The 16,769-nt window shown below is 44.7% G+C and overlaps 1 protein-coding gene and 1 long non-coding RNA gene across 11 annotated transcripts in view; one reads left to right on the top strand and one right to left on the bottom strand.

Annotated features, from left to right (window-relative positions):
- Positions 1 to 13,882, top strand: part of LOC135242757 (protein CBFA2T3-like) — a 46,287-nt gene extending 32,405 nt beyond the window's left edge. For 2 of the 8 annotated variants that reach the window (XM_064314017.1, XM_064314023.1), the window contains exons 6-12: positions 599 to 879; positions 1,295 to 1,395; positions 3,525 to 3,762; positions 4,060 to 4,128; positions 4,686 to 4,739; positions 6,607 to 6,797; positions 7,345 to 13,882. In XM_064314017.1, the coding sequence (XP_064170087.1) occupies positions 599 to 879; positions 1,295 to 1,395; positions 3,525 to 3,762; positions 4,060 to 4,128; positions 4,686 to 4,739; positions 6,607 to 6,797; positions 7,345 to 7,692 (1,282 nt within the window). In that variant the 3' untranslated portion in view covers positions 7,693 to 13,882. The remainder of the gene's footprint in view (positions 1 to 598; positions 880 to 1,294; positions 1,396 to 3,524; positions 3,763 to 4,059; positions 4,129 to 4,685; positions 4,740 to 6,606; positions 6,798 to 7,344) is intronic. The other 6 variants (XR_010326452.1, XM_064314021.1, XM_064314018.1 and 3 more) reach the window with 6 other exon arrangements.
- LOC135242758 (uncharacterized) overlaps positions 1 to 15,087 on the bottom strand; it is a 76,947-nt gene extending 61,860 nt beyond the window's left edge. The window contains exons 1-2 of one of the 3 annotated variants that reach the window (XR_010326454.1): positions 14,699 to 15,087; positions 10,865 to 10,929 (exon numbers count right to left, since the gene is read on the bottom strand). This is a non-coding gene — a long non-coding RNA (uncharacterized LOC135242758). The remainder of the gene's footprint in view (positions 1 to 10,864; positions 10,930 to 14,698) is intronic. The other 2 variants (XR_010326455.1, XR_010326453.1) reach the window with 2 other exon arrangements.
- Between the last annotated feature and the right edge of the window lie 1,682 nt (positions 15,088 to 16,769).

The following is a 16,769-nucleotide window of genomic DNA, read 5'->3' as shown; positions in this document are numbered from 1 at the left end:
CCGCCCGGCCATATGTCAGGGATGTGTCCAGATGGCAGCTGGCTGAACCCCTGTGTGATCTGATGCAGGCGGGTGGGGGAGTGGGGGGGTGATCCCTCCCATAATCCGCACACCTCTGCCTCTCAACCCCTGTGCTGCAGCAGGACGTCCCAGCTGTTGCTTTGATTTGGGGGAGGGATGCCGGAAAGACAGGGAGAGGTGGAGGAGACTGTGGGGGGGGGAGTGGAACGCAGTGCAAGGGTGGCCCAGCAGCTCAGGACATAGAGCTGCTTACACACAGCACAGTGCTTAAGAAACAGAGTGAATTAGGGCATGCTGACCCTACCAGCAGCCATGTCCCAGAGCTGCTGAAGGCAAGCCAAAGCAGCACAGAATGCACAGATTAGGAAGCCATACATGCAGAACCATCCAGACGACAGACACATTTATGTTCATGTGGGCTGTCAGACGCAGAGCTGGAGATGCAATTCAGGTGGAGTCTGGGACAGTCTGGAAGTGAAGGCTAAGATCTGCATTTGGGATGCGTTTACCGTATGTGCTGTACATGGCTGCATTTAGGATTCGCTGTGTGAGTAAACGCCTGCCGATGTCTCCTCAGGACCAAAGACAGCGGTGTGGACAGAGACGCTCTGCACCCCGAGCACCTGCCCAAACGGCCGTGCACCGTCAGCCCCAGCCAGCGCTACAGCCCGAGCGGGGGCCTGCCGGCCCACCCGCCCCCCAACGGCCTGCCCACGCACCCCCCCAACGGCCTGCCTCATCCCAACCCCCCCGCCCCGCAGCACTACCGGCTGGAGGACATGGCGCTGGCGCACCACTACAGGGACGCCTACCGCAACGCCGAGCACCGCGAATCCCGCGAGAGGCACCGGCAGGCAGGTGAGCAAGCGCAAGGGAGCCGTACCGTCACCGGGCGCATCCTCCAATAGGGAGCAGCGGCTTATCCAGCTTGGTCTTGGTATTGTCCAATGAAAATGAGTCTTTCAAGTGCGTCCGTGAAGCTGGCCAGGTCAGAGCTTCCAGTCCTCACCCTCCCAAGCTGATGTAGCTGCTGCTTCAATGGGACGGGCCCATAATAGCGATTCAGCGTTCCAGAGTGAGGTCAAACGCTGAATAAATACACGGCGAATGGCAACTCACATCGTCTGGTCAGAAATGTGGCTGTTAGATTAGATCGGTCATTTGTGTCTCTGCCCAGAAAGCTGCCATACGAGCCTTTGGCCCTCACGGCTGAGAGCAGGGCTCGTATATGGGCTGGCGCCAGCGCGCTCACCCTGGACTGTTTGTGTTGCAGCGGTGCATGGAGCTCGGCAGGAGGAGGTCATCGATCACCGCCTGACAGACCGGGAGTGGGCCGAGGAGTGGAAGCACCTCGATAATGTACGTGTGACTGGGGTACGGCTCCCCACTTATCCTCCTCCTCCTCCTCCTCCTCCATTTCCTCCTCAGCAGCGGAGCCCAATAGTGCACTGGCCCTGCAGGGGGCCGTAGGACGACGCTGATAGATACGAGACAGAGCCTGTCGCCAGGGTGCATGCCTTTGACACGCTTCAGGTAATCTGTTGTTGGCTGGGCTTCAGCTGGAGAGCTGGAGGTATAGACCAGGTACACGCCAACACGTGGTCGACAGCAAGAGCTATTAGGCCTTCACTGTACTTCAGTCCTGAATTCTGTCTCTCACTCTCTCTCTAACACACAAACACAGACATACACACGCATGCACGCACGCACGTATGCACGCACACACACACGCATGCATGCACACACACGCACGCATACGCATGCACACACACACACACACACACACACACACACAGAAACATGGACACATACACACACACACGCACACACACGCACACACACACACAGAAACATGGACACATACACACACATACACACACACACACACACACACACACACACGCATGCATGCACACACACGCACGCATACACATGCACACACACACACACACACACACACACAGAAACATGGACACACACACACACACACACGCACACACACACACACACACACACGCACAGATGGAGCCAGGGTCTGGGCGGAGAGGATCTCCAGCTGGGGTAAGCAGCTGAGACAAGGGCTGCAGTCATGGAGGGAACTGGCCTGCTCTGCTCCCCTGTGCCAGAAACAGCCCACTGAAAATAAACACAGCTGAGAGAGAGAGAGGGAGAGAGAGACACACACACACACACACACACACAGACAGAGCAGAAATACAGAGACAGAGAGGGATATTGACTTATTGAGCAAGAGAAAGTGACTGGGAGAAACATTGGGAAAGGAAGGGAAGAAACAGCTGTGTGAAGCCTAGGGAGACTGAAAGAGTGAGAAAGAAGAGAGGGAGAGAAAGACACAGGGAGGCATACAAAGAGAGGTCATGGCAGTGTAGCAGATAGGGGAGGGTGGAGTCACGGGGGCGGCATGAATCACTTAGACTTTCCACATCAGCTGCACAGCTGTTCCAGTGACATTGTTATTCTGTTGTTCTGTATAGCCACCCAAGCGCACGCTGAATGGCTTGCTTTCTGAGTGCTGGCAGGCTGAAGGGTCACGTACAGTACAGGTCACCCCCCCTGGGCTCCACAAGGAGCAGCACAGATATGCATGAAAAAAGAGCACCCCTGTGGTCACATGATGCTTCTCTCTGACTGCATAACGATGTGCCTTGCGCTCAGCATCTTGCCTCACTCAAAGAGGCCTACCCAGTACTCACAAAAACGCCTACTAAATTAATACTGTGCTGTATATGTTTAGACAGGTCTAAGCTCATAGTAGTCTTGTAGTCCATCATTCTGTATCATGGTGGCCTAACATGGTGCCTTAACGAGGGTACCCATCACCCTCACAGATTACTGTAGCGCACAGAGTGGAATGTAAGCCACTTTCGGGTATTTGGCTAGCCAGCTATGCCCAGAAAATTAAAGCCATGTTCTGACAAATACAGAGAAAATCCTATTAAACAGTGCTAACAGCCACTGGATAAATCAGCCAATCAGAAAGGCACCAGGCACTAAGCCAGTATCAACTGTCAAATAAATAGTCTCAGCATTGTTTTCTTGTTTACCTCTATGTAGCCCCATGTACACCGAAAATGTCATTATCATAGAACTGACTGTGAAACATCATTTACTTTAGGTTTCATCAGTGTACCAACACCGTGTGAAATGTATAAACTGTGATGTATGTATGTATCTAAATTTGCCATGTCCAAATGACACTATTGATGAAATATGTCTGAAACAACATGTGCAAAGGAAATGATGAATGAAGCATTATATAAAGCTTTAAACATGAGCCGTGATTACTGGGTTTATCCCAGGTCCCTCCACACAACCAGTTCCAGGAGACGCTGTGCTGTACTAATTCCTCCCTGGCGTAATCGGCAGAGTTAAATCGGCAGTAACTGCCTTTGGGAAAGGAAAGGAGAGAGTAGGTTGGCCCATCTGGTCCTCTCTGACTCTGTCTGTGTCCCCTCCCCCCTCCTCCCCCCCCCTCCCTGCAGCTGCTCAACTGCATCATGGACATGGTGGAGAAGACGCGGCGGTCTCTGACCGTGCTGCGTCGCTGCCAGGAGGCCGACCGCGAGGAGATGAACCACTGGATCCGCCGCTACAGTGATGTGGAGGATATGAAAAAAGGTGGGAGCTCCGCCCAGCGCCCTCCTCCTCCTCCTCCTCCTCCTCCACCTCCTCACAACTCCTCCTCCAACACCTCTAACAGCACCGAGACACAGCCCCTAGGTATTTCCACTGCACCCCACACAGGTCAAACGCATGCACACCCCTCCCCACCCACCCACCGGGGGTGGGGGGGGGCCACAATCTGAGTCTTTTAGCCTGGGAACGCATCCCACAGATATGGCAAAGCCGAGCTCAGAATCGGCTTTGGTCTCAGTGACCGTGACGGGAAGCATGCAAACACCGAGCGGTCCATTACCGAGGGGAAAGTGATGAATTCTGGGAAGCTGATACACCGCGGCGCGTTAAGTGTGACACGCAGCGTGTGAATGCTTTGCCGTCTGTCCGCTTGCCTTTCAGAGATTCACCGGGACTTTTTGCACAGACCGACCTCCGGTTACCTGCCCGAGGAGATCTGGAGGAAGGCTGGTAAGCGCCGAGCATCTGGACAGGGCCGTCAGCGCAGCTAGCTGAGGGGAGATAGCCCGGTTACATAAGGCTAGAGATTGGAATCCCATGTGTCATTAGCGATAAGTGCTTTCCATCTGTCACCACTATGAAAGACGACTGCAGTTAAAACTGCGGTGAAAATGCAGTAACCTGGCACAGTCAACAGCAGTGTAGCACAGGTAGGACGCCCCCCCCCCCCCCACAACCCCCCACCCCCTACTGTAAAGGTCACAGACCGCTAGCTTGTGATTTTATTCACAGCGAACAGTAAACCTGTGACACCTAGAATAGCCGCAGCAGGAACTGGATCAGACATGGCGGAGCGTGGCTCCACTACTGCTCAGCCTAGGAAAGCCAAGACACAGAACAGCACAGCCTGGCTTTGTTTTGAATCCAGATGCCTGTGCAATTGAATTGCAGTCACGGAGTGTAAAACTAAAAAAAAAACTAAAAAAAATCCTGCTGTTGTCTGCAAGAACTGTGCTGCATTTTCACTGGCAGTAATGCCCTTTTAATTGCAGTTGTTTTTCATACAGGTACTACAAGTGTCCCACTCTCACCAGCACTAAAGCAACTCCAAAACAAGCAGGGTGAGTAACGGCTCCCATCGCCTCCGATGATGTGTATGTGCTGGATTATTCATGAGGCGTCGTTGGGCAACGCGCCATTTCTGCCTCTCCGCCGCTCCCATAAACAGCGCTGCCGTGGCGCACCCCTCCGCTGACCGCCTTTAATTAAATTAAAAAGAGGAGACGTTTAAAAAAAGCGTTTGGCGGTCGAGTGAGGTCTGAACCCTACCGCTCTTTAAGAGGAACAAGACCCGAAGTGTGAACAAGGAGAAATAAAAAAAACAGGGCCCTGCCAAATCCCTCCAGAATAGAAACGTTAATACCGAGGCCCTGGTGTTTTCCATTAAGAGCTAATTGCTCCAGCATCTGCTCTGGAGTCTCCTTGATGAAATTAATTAAATTTGCAAAGTGATCTTAGTGGTGCATGCATTTAGTCCGATGACTGAACGTTCGAAAGCTTGAATTGATGGAGAATAGGCAGACGAAAGGAGGACAGAAACCAGGGAGGGAGGCAGGAGATGGGATGAAAGAAAGAGGGGAAGTGTGTGGGAGATGCGGAGAGGAGGGGAGGAATACTAAGTGCTTCCACACGCTCCGGGGGCTCGATAAAGGCTCCGCACAGCGCCACGCCTCCGGGCAGCCAGCAGACCTCTGACAGGGCTGGAGCCACCGGAGAGGGGGTCCTCATAAATGTGAAAGAAAGCAGCGGGGAACACAGGTAGAATAGTGAAATGGGACAGAGCCGGTGGAGTTCATCAGGAGAGGGCACTGCCACTGGGGCGACTCTACCGGTCTGAGCACGGGAGGAGGAAAGTCATTAATGCTTTATGTCGCCTGCGTCGTCTCTCGCTCTGTCTCTTCTGCTCTAGGTATCAATCTGTCTGTCTGTCACTCTTGGTATCGGATATTCAGTGTACTCAAGTTTCATCCATTTTAAATCTCATTTTAAAATACTGTATTCATCCCTGAATATAAGGCACATTTTGACATGTTCAAATATATCACTCAAAATAAACATATAAAAGAAATCGTTTTGAGTGTTACCTTATAATTAATATTTGACCATGTCTTGATATATCGTACTGTGTGGTTTTCAGGAGGGCAAAAGAGCAGAATATTTCTGAATATATATCTCAGTAGGAATAAAGCATAGTATCTCCAAAGTGTTTGTCCTTGTTTGGTCCTTCATGGCACAGTATGATATATAATGGAATAAAATGGAACACAATTATACTGATAAACACTCTGTCTTCCAGCAAGTAGGAGTCTGGATATCTATTCTTGAAATGCCGTCTGTGAATGAGTCCACACACCTGCCTGATCTAAAAACAAAGCCTATTCACTCATACACAATGGCATTTGTAGAACAAAGAAGAGGGAATTAAACCTCAACAGTACTCTGTATCACGTATATGGGGAGACATCAACGGTTTCTTCATTTCAAAGTTGGTCTCGCGGTCATTGGGCGAAGAGCGTAGCGCTGAAAGCACAAAGACTCAGAATAGTGGGGAAAACGGGCAAGTTTGCGAACAAGTCGAGACATCTGCTGTTGTCAGCACTCAAACTGATTGTCACCAGACTTGTTTTGTTGAATTATTAAAGGATTCTGACAGAATGTTTTAAATGTTGGATGACGTACATCTGTTTGCAGAGATAAAACAAGCCGAGAGCTTAGAGTGTCTCAATAAAGGATGATGACTGAAGGATAGGAGGGCCCTGAGCGTTGGGGCCTGACGTTCTCTCTCTCTCTCTCTCTCTCTCTCTCTCTCTCTCTCTCTCTCTCTCTCTCTCTCTCTCTCTCTCTCTCTCTCTCTCTCTCTCTCTCTCTCTCTCTCTCTCTCTCTCTCTCTCTCTGTCTCTCTCTCTCTCTCTCTCTCTCGCCCCACAGAGGAGGCCGTGAATGAGGTGAAGAGGCAGGCCATGTCGGAGCTGCAGAAGGCCGTGTCCGACGCCGAGCGCAAGGCACACGAGATGATCTCTGTGGAGAGGTCCAAGATGGAGCGAGCTCTGGCCGAGGCTAAAAGGCAGGCTTCCGAGGACGCGCTGACCGTCATCAACCAGCAGGAGGACTCGAGTGAGGTGAGCAGCTCATCTGCTGCGTGCTATCCTGCCCATAGAAGGCTCACTTGTATCTCCCAACACGCATAGCGCTCACTCATCTAACTCTCCCTATACACACGCAAGCTCACCTTAACATTTATGTGTGCTCTCCAGCCACACACAACATCTTACATAGTTTCTCTTTGCATAGATTTCACACAACGAATTAAATTTTGCACTTCTTTATTTAGTCGGTTTTTGGCAACTATCTTAGTTTTTTTGCACTTTATTATAAATTACTGAATCAGGAATCCGAAATAAATGATCACAGCAATGTGCAACTCAAGTTGGTCAATCGCATTGAACATATCATGCCTTTATTTATTGCACAATGCAGTCTCATTAGTGAAAAGGGTGCTAGGTTATTTAGGTTATCTCTAAGAAAATGCTAACGTGGATTAAACTCTGCTATCAATCCTATTTTCAGTCCAGATCACTGCTGGTTGGATAGAGTCAGTCTCGGTCAGGCCGCGTGTCGTAAGAGCGCGTTCAGTAAGAGTAACGCGGCGCTCCTGTGTGTCCTCAGAGCTGCTGGAACTGCGGCCGCAAGGCCAGCGAGACGTGCAGCGGCTGCAACACGGCGCGGTACTGCGGCTCCTTCTGCCAGCACAAGGACTGGGAGAAGCACCACCACGTGTGCGGGCAGGGCCTCCAGGGGATGCCGGGGGGCAGCGGTGTGCCGCAGGGGGCACCCTCCTCCTCCGGCGCGCCCCCCACGCACTCTGAGAGCACCCCGCCGGCCCCCCTGTCCCTGGCCAGCCAGGGCGCGGGCAGCAGCAGCACCTCAGGCAGCCCCAAGGAGGCCAGCTCCAGCAGTGCATCCAGGTCCACGACGCCGGCCACGCCCGCCCTGCTCGACAATGCCTCCCGCTGACGCCCTCATGACCCCCCCTCCCCCCCCCCACAGGCCGCAGCCACAGCACCCTCAACCCCTCTGCGAAAGACACTGAGGAAACACATGCCATGCCCCACCCTTTCCCCGCAGTACCAATACCGCGTCTACTTCACAGCTACCTGAAGATGGTGTTTTCTCAACTCGTCAACCTCCGAAAGGACCTCTCTGTCTCTCAGCCATCCACGCACCTACGGACCCATGCCCACACACACACACACACACCTGCATACACGCGCGCCCACACCCGCACACCTGTGACAGGCCTGCTGCATTGTATGACATTGCCAGGGCTTAAATTTACTGGGAGCCAAAAAGATGTATAGAAACACATTGAAGGCATATTTTCTAATTAAAGTGGAATTTTTCAGTGGTAATCCTATTACAAAATATTTAGTATCTACCACACAATTAACAGTTCAGCACTGAAAGCTCTGAGTCAGCACTAGCTTTGTAATATTCCTAGCATGCCTAAGACCTGGCCTCAGTAAAACAAGCCCTATACTACTCATGGTATGTATGGGGGTTTGCATGAAATCCAGAATTTTAGTAGCACAGGAGCACATGATATAGTAACAGTGAATGCCCCTTTCTTGACTTTAGCAATTATGGAAGGACGTGATTATGAGAATTGTTGGATATCATGCACCCCTATGATATACACCTTTGGTATAGGCCTTTTCTGGAGCCATCTCAAAGAACAGGTTCGGCAGTGCATCTTGCCTGAACAGTCTCCTCTGTCACTCTGTCCCTCTGTGTAAAAAGACAGACATCAGGACGTTCCATTCCTCAAGAGGGCCGCAGTCACCAAGGGAACGGTGAATTTTGTTCCCTCCGTAAGAAGGCTGTTTATTTGAGGAAGGATTAGTTTCAGTGCTTTTTTTGGCTTTAAATGAAATAATAAGAGAATAGTCCAAAAATCTTAAGGAGAAGAAAAAAAAAAGGAAAATCCATTAACTACCTTGCTAGCGAGCCAAGAAAATATACACCGGACTCACCTCTCTGTACTGACGTGAACCCAAATGAGTTTAAAAAAAAAAACAAAAAAAAAAAACAGTCCAAACCTATTTTTATTACACTGCCAAAGTTACTGAGAGACGAGGAAACCTCTCATCTTTGTGACCAAACGCAAGCTACTTCAACTTCTCAGCAAGTCAGGCCTGAGGGAGAGACAGGCCACAAGGTACACCCAAAAAAAAAACAGATACAGTGAGTGTACTTCAGCTGGCTGAGAACAGACTACTACCAGCTCAACGTGATACCATGGAGGCAGAAACAGGAAATTGCGTGTGAAGCTTTTTTTAAAACGCACCAATTACAAGGCAAAGAAAAAAACAATAATGACAAAAAGAAAAAGACCAGGATAAGAAACTGAGTAAGACTTCTTGTGAATTGCGATGGAGTGGAGATGAAAAGATTTTTGGCCTCCCCTAAAAGAAGCAGAACCTCAAAGAACTTAAAAAAAAAAAAAAAAAAGGACTAAAGGATTTTAAAAAAACATTTAAAAAAAAGCATCCAAGCAAGCATTGTACAATAGGATACCTGTTCAATTCAAAGGTATTTTTCTGTTGCTCTCTGAAGTAGAGACTTTCTGTGGGTTCTACCATATCATTTTTCCTTACTTTTCCAAAGCATGGCAGAGTGAAGTGATTCATACACGGTGTACTCTCTGTTCTTTCTCTATCTCTACCTCCCTCTCGTTCCTGTGCGTTCCTCCCTTCAGCGCCATCCCTCCATCCCTCCCAGCTGACTTCCTGCCTCCTGAGCACACGTCTGGGAAAGCATCAGACTTGTTTTGTAGATATTCCTTTTTTATTATTATTTTTCGGTGTTTTCCCCGACTCTGATGTTTTGCCTGTGTTGCCCATGGTTTCGGCCTGCCCAGTCTGGGGATAGCACTGGAGGGATGCCGGGCTTGTTTTAGGTTTTGGGCTGAACTTACTTGTCATGGAGAAGACCCTCAATGAAGAGTGAACCTATTGTACCAGTAATAGGCCAAGAAATGAAAACCCTCATGTAGAATATTTTATATTATTGGCATTGTGAGACAGTGAGAGGACAAGAGGTGCAATATGAAATGAGAATTCATCTACTGAATGGAACCTCAACTGCTGCCCATAGGGCTATATATATAATATAAATACACATATGAATATATTTAAAATAACAGTAACTTAATGTGAATGTATATAGTATTTAAAGAGGTCCAAAAATGTGTTTGCCAAATAAGAGAAACCTTTAAAGTATAAATTGTTAAATATGATTTTTTTTCCTCCTTTTGTCCATTTCATTTTAATTTATTGTACTGTAGTTACATGTTCAAAGGTTTAACTTTTCGAAACTGGCTAAACCCGGTGAGTGTATGACCTAGGCAAGAGAGGGGCAAGTGATTTCCCCATGAAATCATGTTACACAGAGATTAGCTACAGGAAAAGACAAATTGCTGTGTTGCCATATAAGTCCCTTTTGTGAAGAAGAACCAAGTACACTTTCTTTGACTGATGCATGTGTCACCCAAAAATTGTATGCTGGTTTTTTATACCATGGCTTTACTATACAGAATGGAAGAGCAAGGTTTTTATGGCACTGGATTAATGTCCAAACCAGACTGGCACAGTATGTAAGTTACTACAAAACATTACTGCTTCAACTATGAAGGATCTGCAACAGGAGGCAGTTGAATTTGTGTGAAACATTGCCATCCATTGGGCTGAAATACCACTGCAGCGCTACTTCTTTCTCCAAATGCAGTTTTAAATCTTTGAATTTGGTTGCAAGTCAGTTATATTTTCATACATTTCTAATGAGACATTCACTATCAGCACTGTGCTTAGCATGTTGAGAAAATATGGTTTTTAAAAGAAATTTTTTTTTTTAAAGAACCACTGGAAAGGGCAGCACTCATTATGAACAAATAGGTTTGATTTTCTCAATATCTTTATAGGTTACTAGAGGAATTGGGTTTTTGAATTGGACGTACAGACGTACAGGTATATCCTATTACTGTAACTCAAAACAAGTGTCATTTACAGTCACATCATTTTCTTTACCTGGTGTCACCATTTACTATTTATATGTAAAATAATATGTGAGTTGAAAAAATATATGAGCATGGACATTTAAAATACCCAGTAAAAATAATTTGGCTACTTACCTCTAAAATGGACCAAACTTGAGTTTCTTCTTTGGCTGCAGCAGTTATCCTCATGGTGTTCCAGGCTGTTCAAAATGCAACACAAAAATTGCCGTGCTTTAGTGTCACCTGGTTTTCTCATTATTTATATCACTGCACATCATCTAATTTCTTACACAAACCTAAAATATATTGCACATTTCAAATGTGATAAGGATTATCATAGGTACCCTTAATCTGTATTTATTCAAACACAGTAATACCATCTCAGTGCACGGTGCCTCTTGAGGGTTTCACTAATATTAGTTCTTCTTTCAGGCCTAAGACTATGAACTATGGACCACAGCTCCCATCAATAAACCTCAGCTCACAATTACAATGTATTTATTAATTGAGCTGACACAATGGCTGTGTTCACACATTTACACTGAAGACATCGGAGGGCAAAGTCCTTTGAGGGAACATGTGAGACATATGAAAGCAAGCCATGTAAAGGCAGTGCAACTCTCACGCTTGTGGGTTATTCATGGTTAGCTGCAGTCTGTGACTGGCATCTGCCTTGAGCCAGAAGAGAGAAAAACCGTGTGGTGGTTGTGTTAGGTCTGATCCGTCTGTGCGTCTGAACCTTCTCAGCCTCCTGCTCCCACTCCCAGTCCCTGAGCCCCATACCGACCTAGCGTTAGCAGAATCGATCATTCTACCTCATTCTACCCAAATAAACATCCAAGCTAGGAGATGTGCAAACCCATTGACATTCTCATCCTAAGTGTAAGAACCAAAACCATTCAGAGACAAATAAATAAGCATTAGTAGATCCTACCCAGTATGACTAGCAGTAATCATGGTGCGTTAATGATTTTCTGCTTGTTCTACCAGCAGGACTTTACAAAAAAAGCATACAAATAAAAAGTGCGCAGAAATCCAGTACTAAATTTATGATGACTTGCACTTGAAAAATTCAAAAGCACTCGACTGAAGTTACCAATTAAAGACAATGCCCATTTAGAGATGGAGACAATACTAATGTCCAGACATGAAGCTTTATGTTGCAGTGCTGTGTAATGTGGAAATGTTCCAGGAGCTATACAAGAAACAATGTTTTGTTTGCTCTCTGGCTGAGATGTTAGACCAGGTCTTCTGTGCATGAAGAGGGTGCATTGTGAGGAAAAGCATCTTCTTTCTGTCATTTCAAAGCGAGTATTTAAACTTTGCCATAGCACTTATCATCCTAAACCATTTAAAAGCACAGACCAAAGCATTCATGTATGGCTGTAGATCTCGTAAGTCAATTTTGGTGTACTTTAGACAAAGCATACCAAAACCCAGGCTCTATAACAATTTTATTTTGACACCAAAGTACCGGAAATAGACACATAAGCTCAAAGCACAACAAATAACCACCAGGTATTTGCAGTGCTTGAATTTATAACTGAGTGTATCCATTTAAGCTATTTAGGCACACAGTTGCTTGTTTCCAAATACATCACCTTGGATTACTGCTTCTTGTCTGGAATGTATAATACTGTCTGCAGGGTAAAATGTGCAAGTTTGTATCTTTTTCAGAACTGGAAATAAAAATTTTGCAAACCACTTAAATAATCCAAATTTGAAACAAACAGAAGGAAAGACATTTTCAGTGAAACTGCCATTTGAGAATATGTGGGTTTCCCATTATATGCTATTGCCTGACCTTTCCACTGTAAGAAATGAGTAAAAACAACCAATAATACAGATAACACTCAAAGGTGTGGATGCCAGATTTCAATCTTCCACCATATTTACATGTGCTTTGTATTTCTGTCAAATCTGTGCTTTAAACCACAACTGATCATTTTGTCTACAGTTTGTCTCAAAATCTAAACGACAAACCAAAAAAAAGTGTAACTGCTAGTTTTTTTTCTTCCAGGTGATCATTGTATTTCTGCTCACAAAAGGATTTATTGCATCAGTGCTATTTTTGGTACCTCCGTATAATTCAGTCAGGCGTTGCAGTCAGTGGATCATGTAGCCAATTAAGCTGTGGAAGGAAGGAGAGCTAATGAAGTTCTGGACTGTGAGTTATTACTAACCAGAGAGAAGTGAAAGATGTGTTCCGTCTCTACATCCATGCATCGATGAAGCCAAAACAGAGGCCGATCTAAAATTATGGGTTCAATTGGTAATTTCAGATCAAAAGGAGGAAAGTCTGTCGTGAATTATTGAAACAGACACCACTGGGTTATTTTCCTTAACACAAGCAGTTTTTTTATTTGCTTATGCCCTTTCACGGGAGTCATCACTTTTCAATAGCTGCAGGACCATTACTGCCCTAATGCCTCAGAAATTGGCAACACGCAGCACCTGAGCTTTTCCCAAATTTCTTATGAATGAATATCGATTGTTTTGCAACCAGGTGCATGAGGCCCAACTCCTCCATTCTGTCAAAGAATGAAAGTAATTCTTTAAAAGTAATGTTTCATTTTTCATGGGGAAGTGTAAGGAAGCATCAGCCAGATAAATGTTTTTTAAACCAACCTACCAATACCAATGAATTTAATTTTATCCTCTGTTTATTTGACAAGTCACATAAAATACTGTTTTGTACTGTAAGCCTGGTAAAGATAAAATGCTGAAAATATTATTAATAAGGTGCATGCAGCACTTCTTGAAAGCAATCACAGGGACAATTTTTTCATGAATGCTTTGGACATATACAGTTTTTGATTTGATATGTGTAGGGAGCCATTATATACTGTATTGTGCAATACATAAATACAGAAAAAAAATATGTTTCTGTAGGAAGGTTTGTGTGTTAAAGAAAATCTTACTTTATGTTCCTCTTCAAGGGTCCTGTTATTATACTTTAGAAAACGTGAACTGTGCCAGGAGAAGTAATTCAAGTTTTTATTTATTTCTTGCATGCTCGCCCTTTTTGCTATTTCCCTTTCTAACTGTGTGCTATGTTGGACATGTGAAGTTGTAAACATTCTAATTCAGGTTATTGTCTGTGTTGAGGTATATACATATATGTGTAATTAAAGAAAGAAAATTGAATATGAATCACTTTAAAGTCTCGAGAGTTCTTTTTTGGAACGTCACAGGGTGTTTCAATTTTTCTAGCAGATATACAGCAATAAATAATGAGTGAACATAGTGGGACAGAAAACAGCCCATAATGGAAATTGTCCACCTGGAACTGAGTTTGACACCTTTCCTGCAAAGTACAGGAATTCATTTAGAGGGGATGAATTCCACTAAAAGATTTAATTAAATAAGGTAATTAAAAGACTTTTGAGCCTCTAAAGCAATTCATAAATAAATACAGCAATATTAATATTTAGCTTATGACGTTGCTGGGTCATTCCTTTTATTAATAAGTTTAATAGTAACAAATCACTTTTTTGACATGAGCTCAACACATCTTTACAAACAAATTAAAGTATGGGCCGATTTTGGTTTAGCATTTTATAATCGCCATATTTCTAGCAATTCTCTTTGACCAATTGGATTATCCAATTTGTTTAACCTACGATTGTAACGAAGTAATCTTTTCTTCTTTGAAACCGGCCAAAGACTATTATCTCTTAACTGGAATTCAACACTTCTATAGAGTCGTATTCACTTCATGTTTTACATTTAATTTATAGCTACTATGCTTTTGAGGTTGTGCGACTAAGTGAAGGCTACAAAATGAATATTTAAAAATGGATTGCCGTTATTCTCGAGCCCAAAGACACACCTGCACTCACATGACGTAGCCGACAGGTGACCATCGATTGAGTCACGTTTGCCATCATTATCCTAACTTATGTGGAGCTCCCCTTGTAGGAGTAGCTGAAAACTCTTAACTAGGCTACATCAAATTACAACACTAACCATTTTCACACAGGAACGCCGACTTTTCTCTGGTCTGGACTCTGAAGTCAATAACGTTATCCTCCCTGTTTAGAGTACTTGAATCGAATGAAAACGAGGTTTTCAGAAAGTATCACGATAAAACGAAATAAATAAATACCATTTCATTAAGTACATATGCTATATATATATACAAAACCAGGGGTAACCTACGGAGCAATACAGGCTTAAATGTTTTGCGAATCGTGGAGGAGAAACTACGAGACGAAAGGTTAAGCTTAACAAATAGCAAACGTTACGTTAAACACTCAAGTGAAGAAATTGGCATAATTGTGTGCCTGGTGTTACAGAGTACAATTGGTCAAAGAAATGTTATATTAGCATGAAAAACTCACTATTAGTATACAAAAGACACATTTTCTCTTTTACTTGCCTCACAACACGAAGACCACCTGAAGTTCACTGGACGCAGCACAGCGCGCGGTGTATAATCAAACACCGGTGTGGAGCTGAAACCAGGTTTATTTACGCCTAATAAATGAACACCAATTGAATGCAAAGGATGAACCGCTAACACAAACAAATCTTACACGTTCACACTTTTTGTCTAACTCCAGATGTTTGAATTCCGTCAATTTGCTATATGGAAGTGGATGTAATGCAGGGGTGGGCTGGGCATGGAGGGCTGTATCTGTTTCAGATTCCATGCCAACTTCCACTTAAATGTTTAATTAGTTAAATAATTTACATGATCTAATATTTTAGCAAAATATATAGAAAACACATGAATGTCAGCCAAAGACTGTCCTTGTGACCCTATATGCAGCATTTTACCGTCATATAATGTATGGGCGACCTGACTGTAACATGTACACTGAAATATTGAGCCTAAATGAGAACAAAAAACTGCATACACACCGGCCTTGCAAGTATAGATTTTCCCACCTTTGATCTTTTTCTGTCTAATGACCAGAAAAGAGAAGTGGACATACTGTACTGGTACTATTGGCCACTGTTCTGACCAGTGACAATCAGATCTCACATATTGGGCTAAGAAGGTAGGGCACTCTCCTAAACAATGTCTCTTCTTTACAGATTTCAATTGCTGGGGAGATATGCTGCATTATAGCACGGAAGTCTATATTTAGGATGCACACACACAAAGCAAGAAGAGCATATGCATAGGTAGATGACCTCACTTCAGAATGATAATTGCCTTCCAATTATTTTGTATTCACTCTGCAGAAGACCAGTAAGCATCCATGACCTGTATTACAAACAGAATGTAAAATATGAAGTAGGCAAATGTTTTGAAGAGCACTATTTTCAGTACAACCTGTCAGTTCAATGTGTGTGTGTGTGTGTGTGTACCCATATGTTTGGTAGTGATGGGGAAGAGGGGGTGCGGTGCACAGGGCAATTTCACCAGCACAATTACACTCCATAATGCAGGCGCAGGCAGCACCTGTGTCATCCCCCTGGCCCTCCTACCCCCCTCTTTCTGATTGGCCCCTGAGGAAGCTGTGTGTGTATGTGTGGGGTGAAGTGTCAATTAGTATAATAGCCCCAGGCCCTGTCCAGCTCACACCTCCTCTCTGCCTAAACCAACAGCACTCCCAGTAGGCCATGGGGCTTCTGCAACCCAATAATACCTGCTCCTCAAAGCGTCAGACAGTGCCTACATTTAATTGCTTCTGCCATCATGGCAGTTAACCCTTCACTGTCAGGTAAACATATCCACCAAGCCTTCATTCACGGTTTTCTATAAATATGAGGTAATATGGCTGGTTAGTGATAGATAATCACAACTATGTACTGTTGTACATAATGAAGCTAGGACAAAATGTTAAAATGACTAATGAGTGTATTTATTTATAAAAGTAGCACATTTTACATAGAGAAAACCCACAGCCTATGTAAACGTTGAATTACATAAATTTGGTCTTAGATAAATTGTTTTAGAGAAAATGAAAAATCAATACTACTGTAAGTGTAAGCTTATGGATGACTAGCAGGGTGTGTGTGTGTGTGTGCGTGTGTTATTGTATCTCAAGTTTACATAATTTACTGTGATTGTTTTAAGAATGAAAGC

Source organism: Anguilla rostrata, chromosome 16 (assembly GCF_018555375.3).
Source record: "Anguilla rostrata isolate EN2019 chromosome 16, ASM1855537v3, whole genome shotgun sequence".
Classification (NCBI taxonomy): Eukaryota; Metazoa; Chordata; class Actinopteri; order Anguilliformes; family Anguillidae; genus Anguilla; species Anguilla rostrata.
This window is presented reverse-complemented; position numbering and strand designations above follow the sequence as displayed.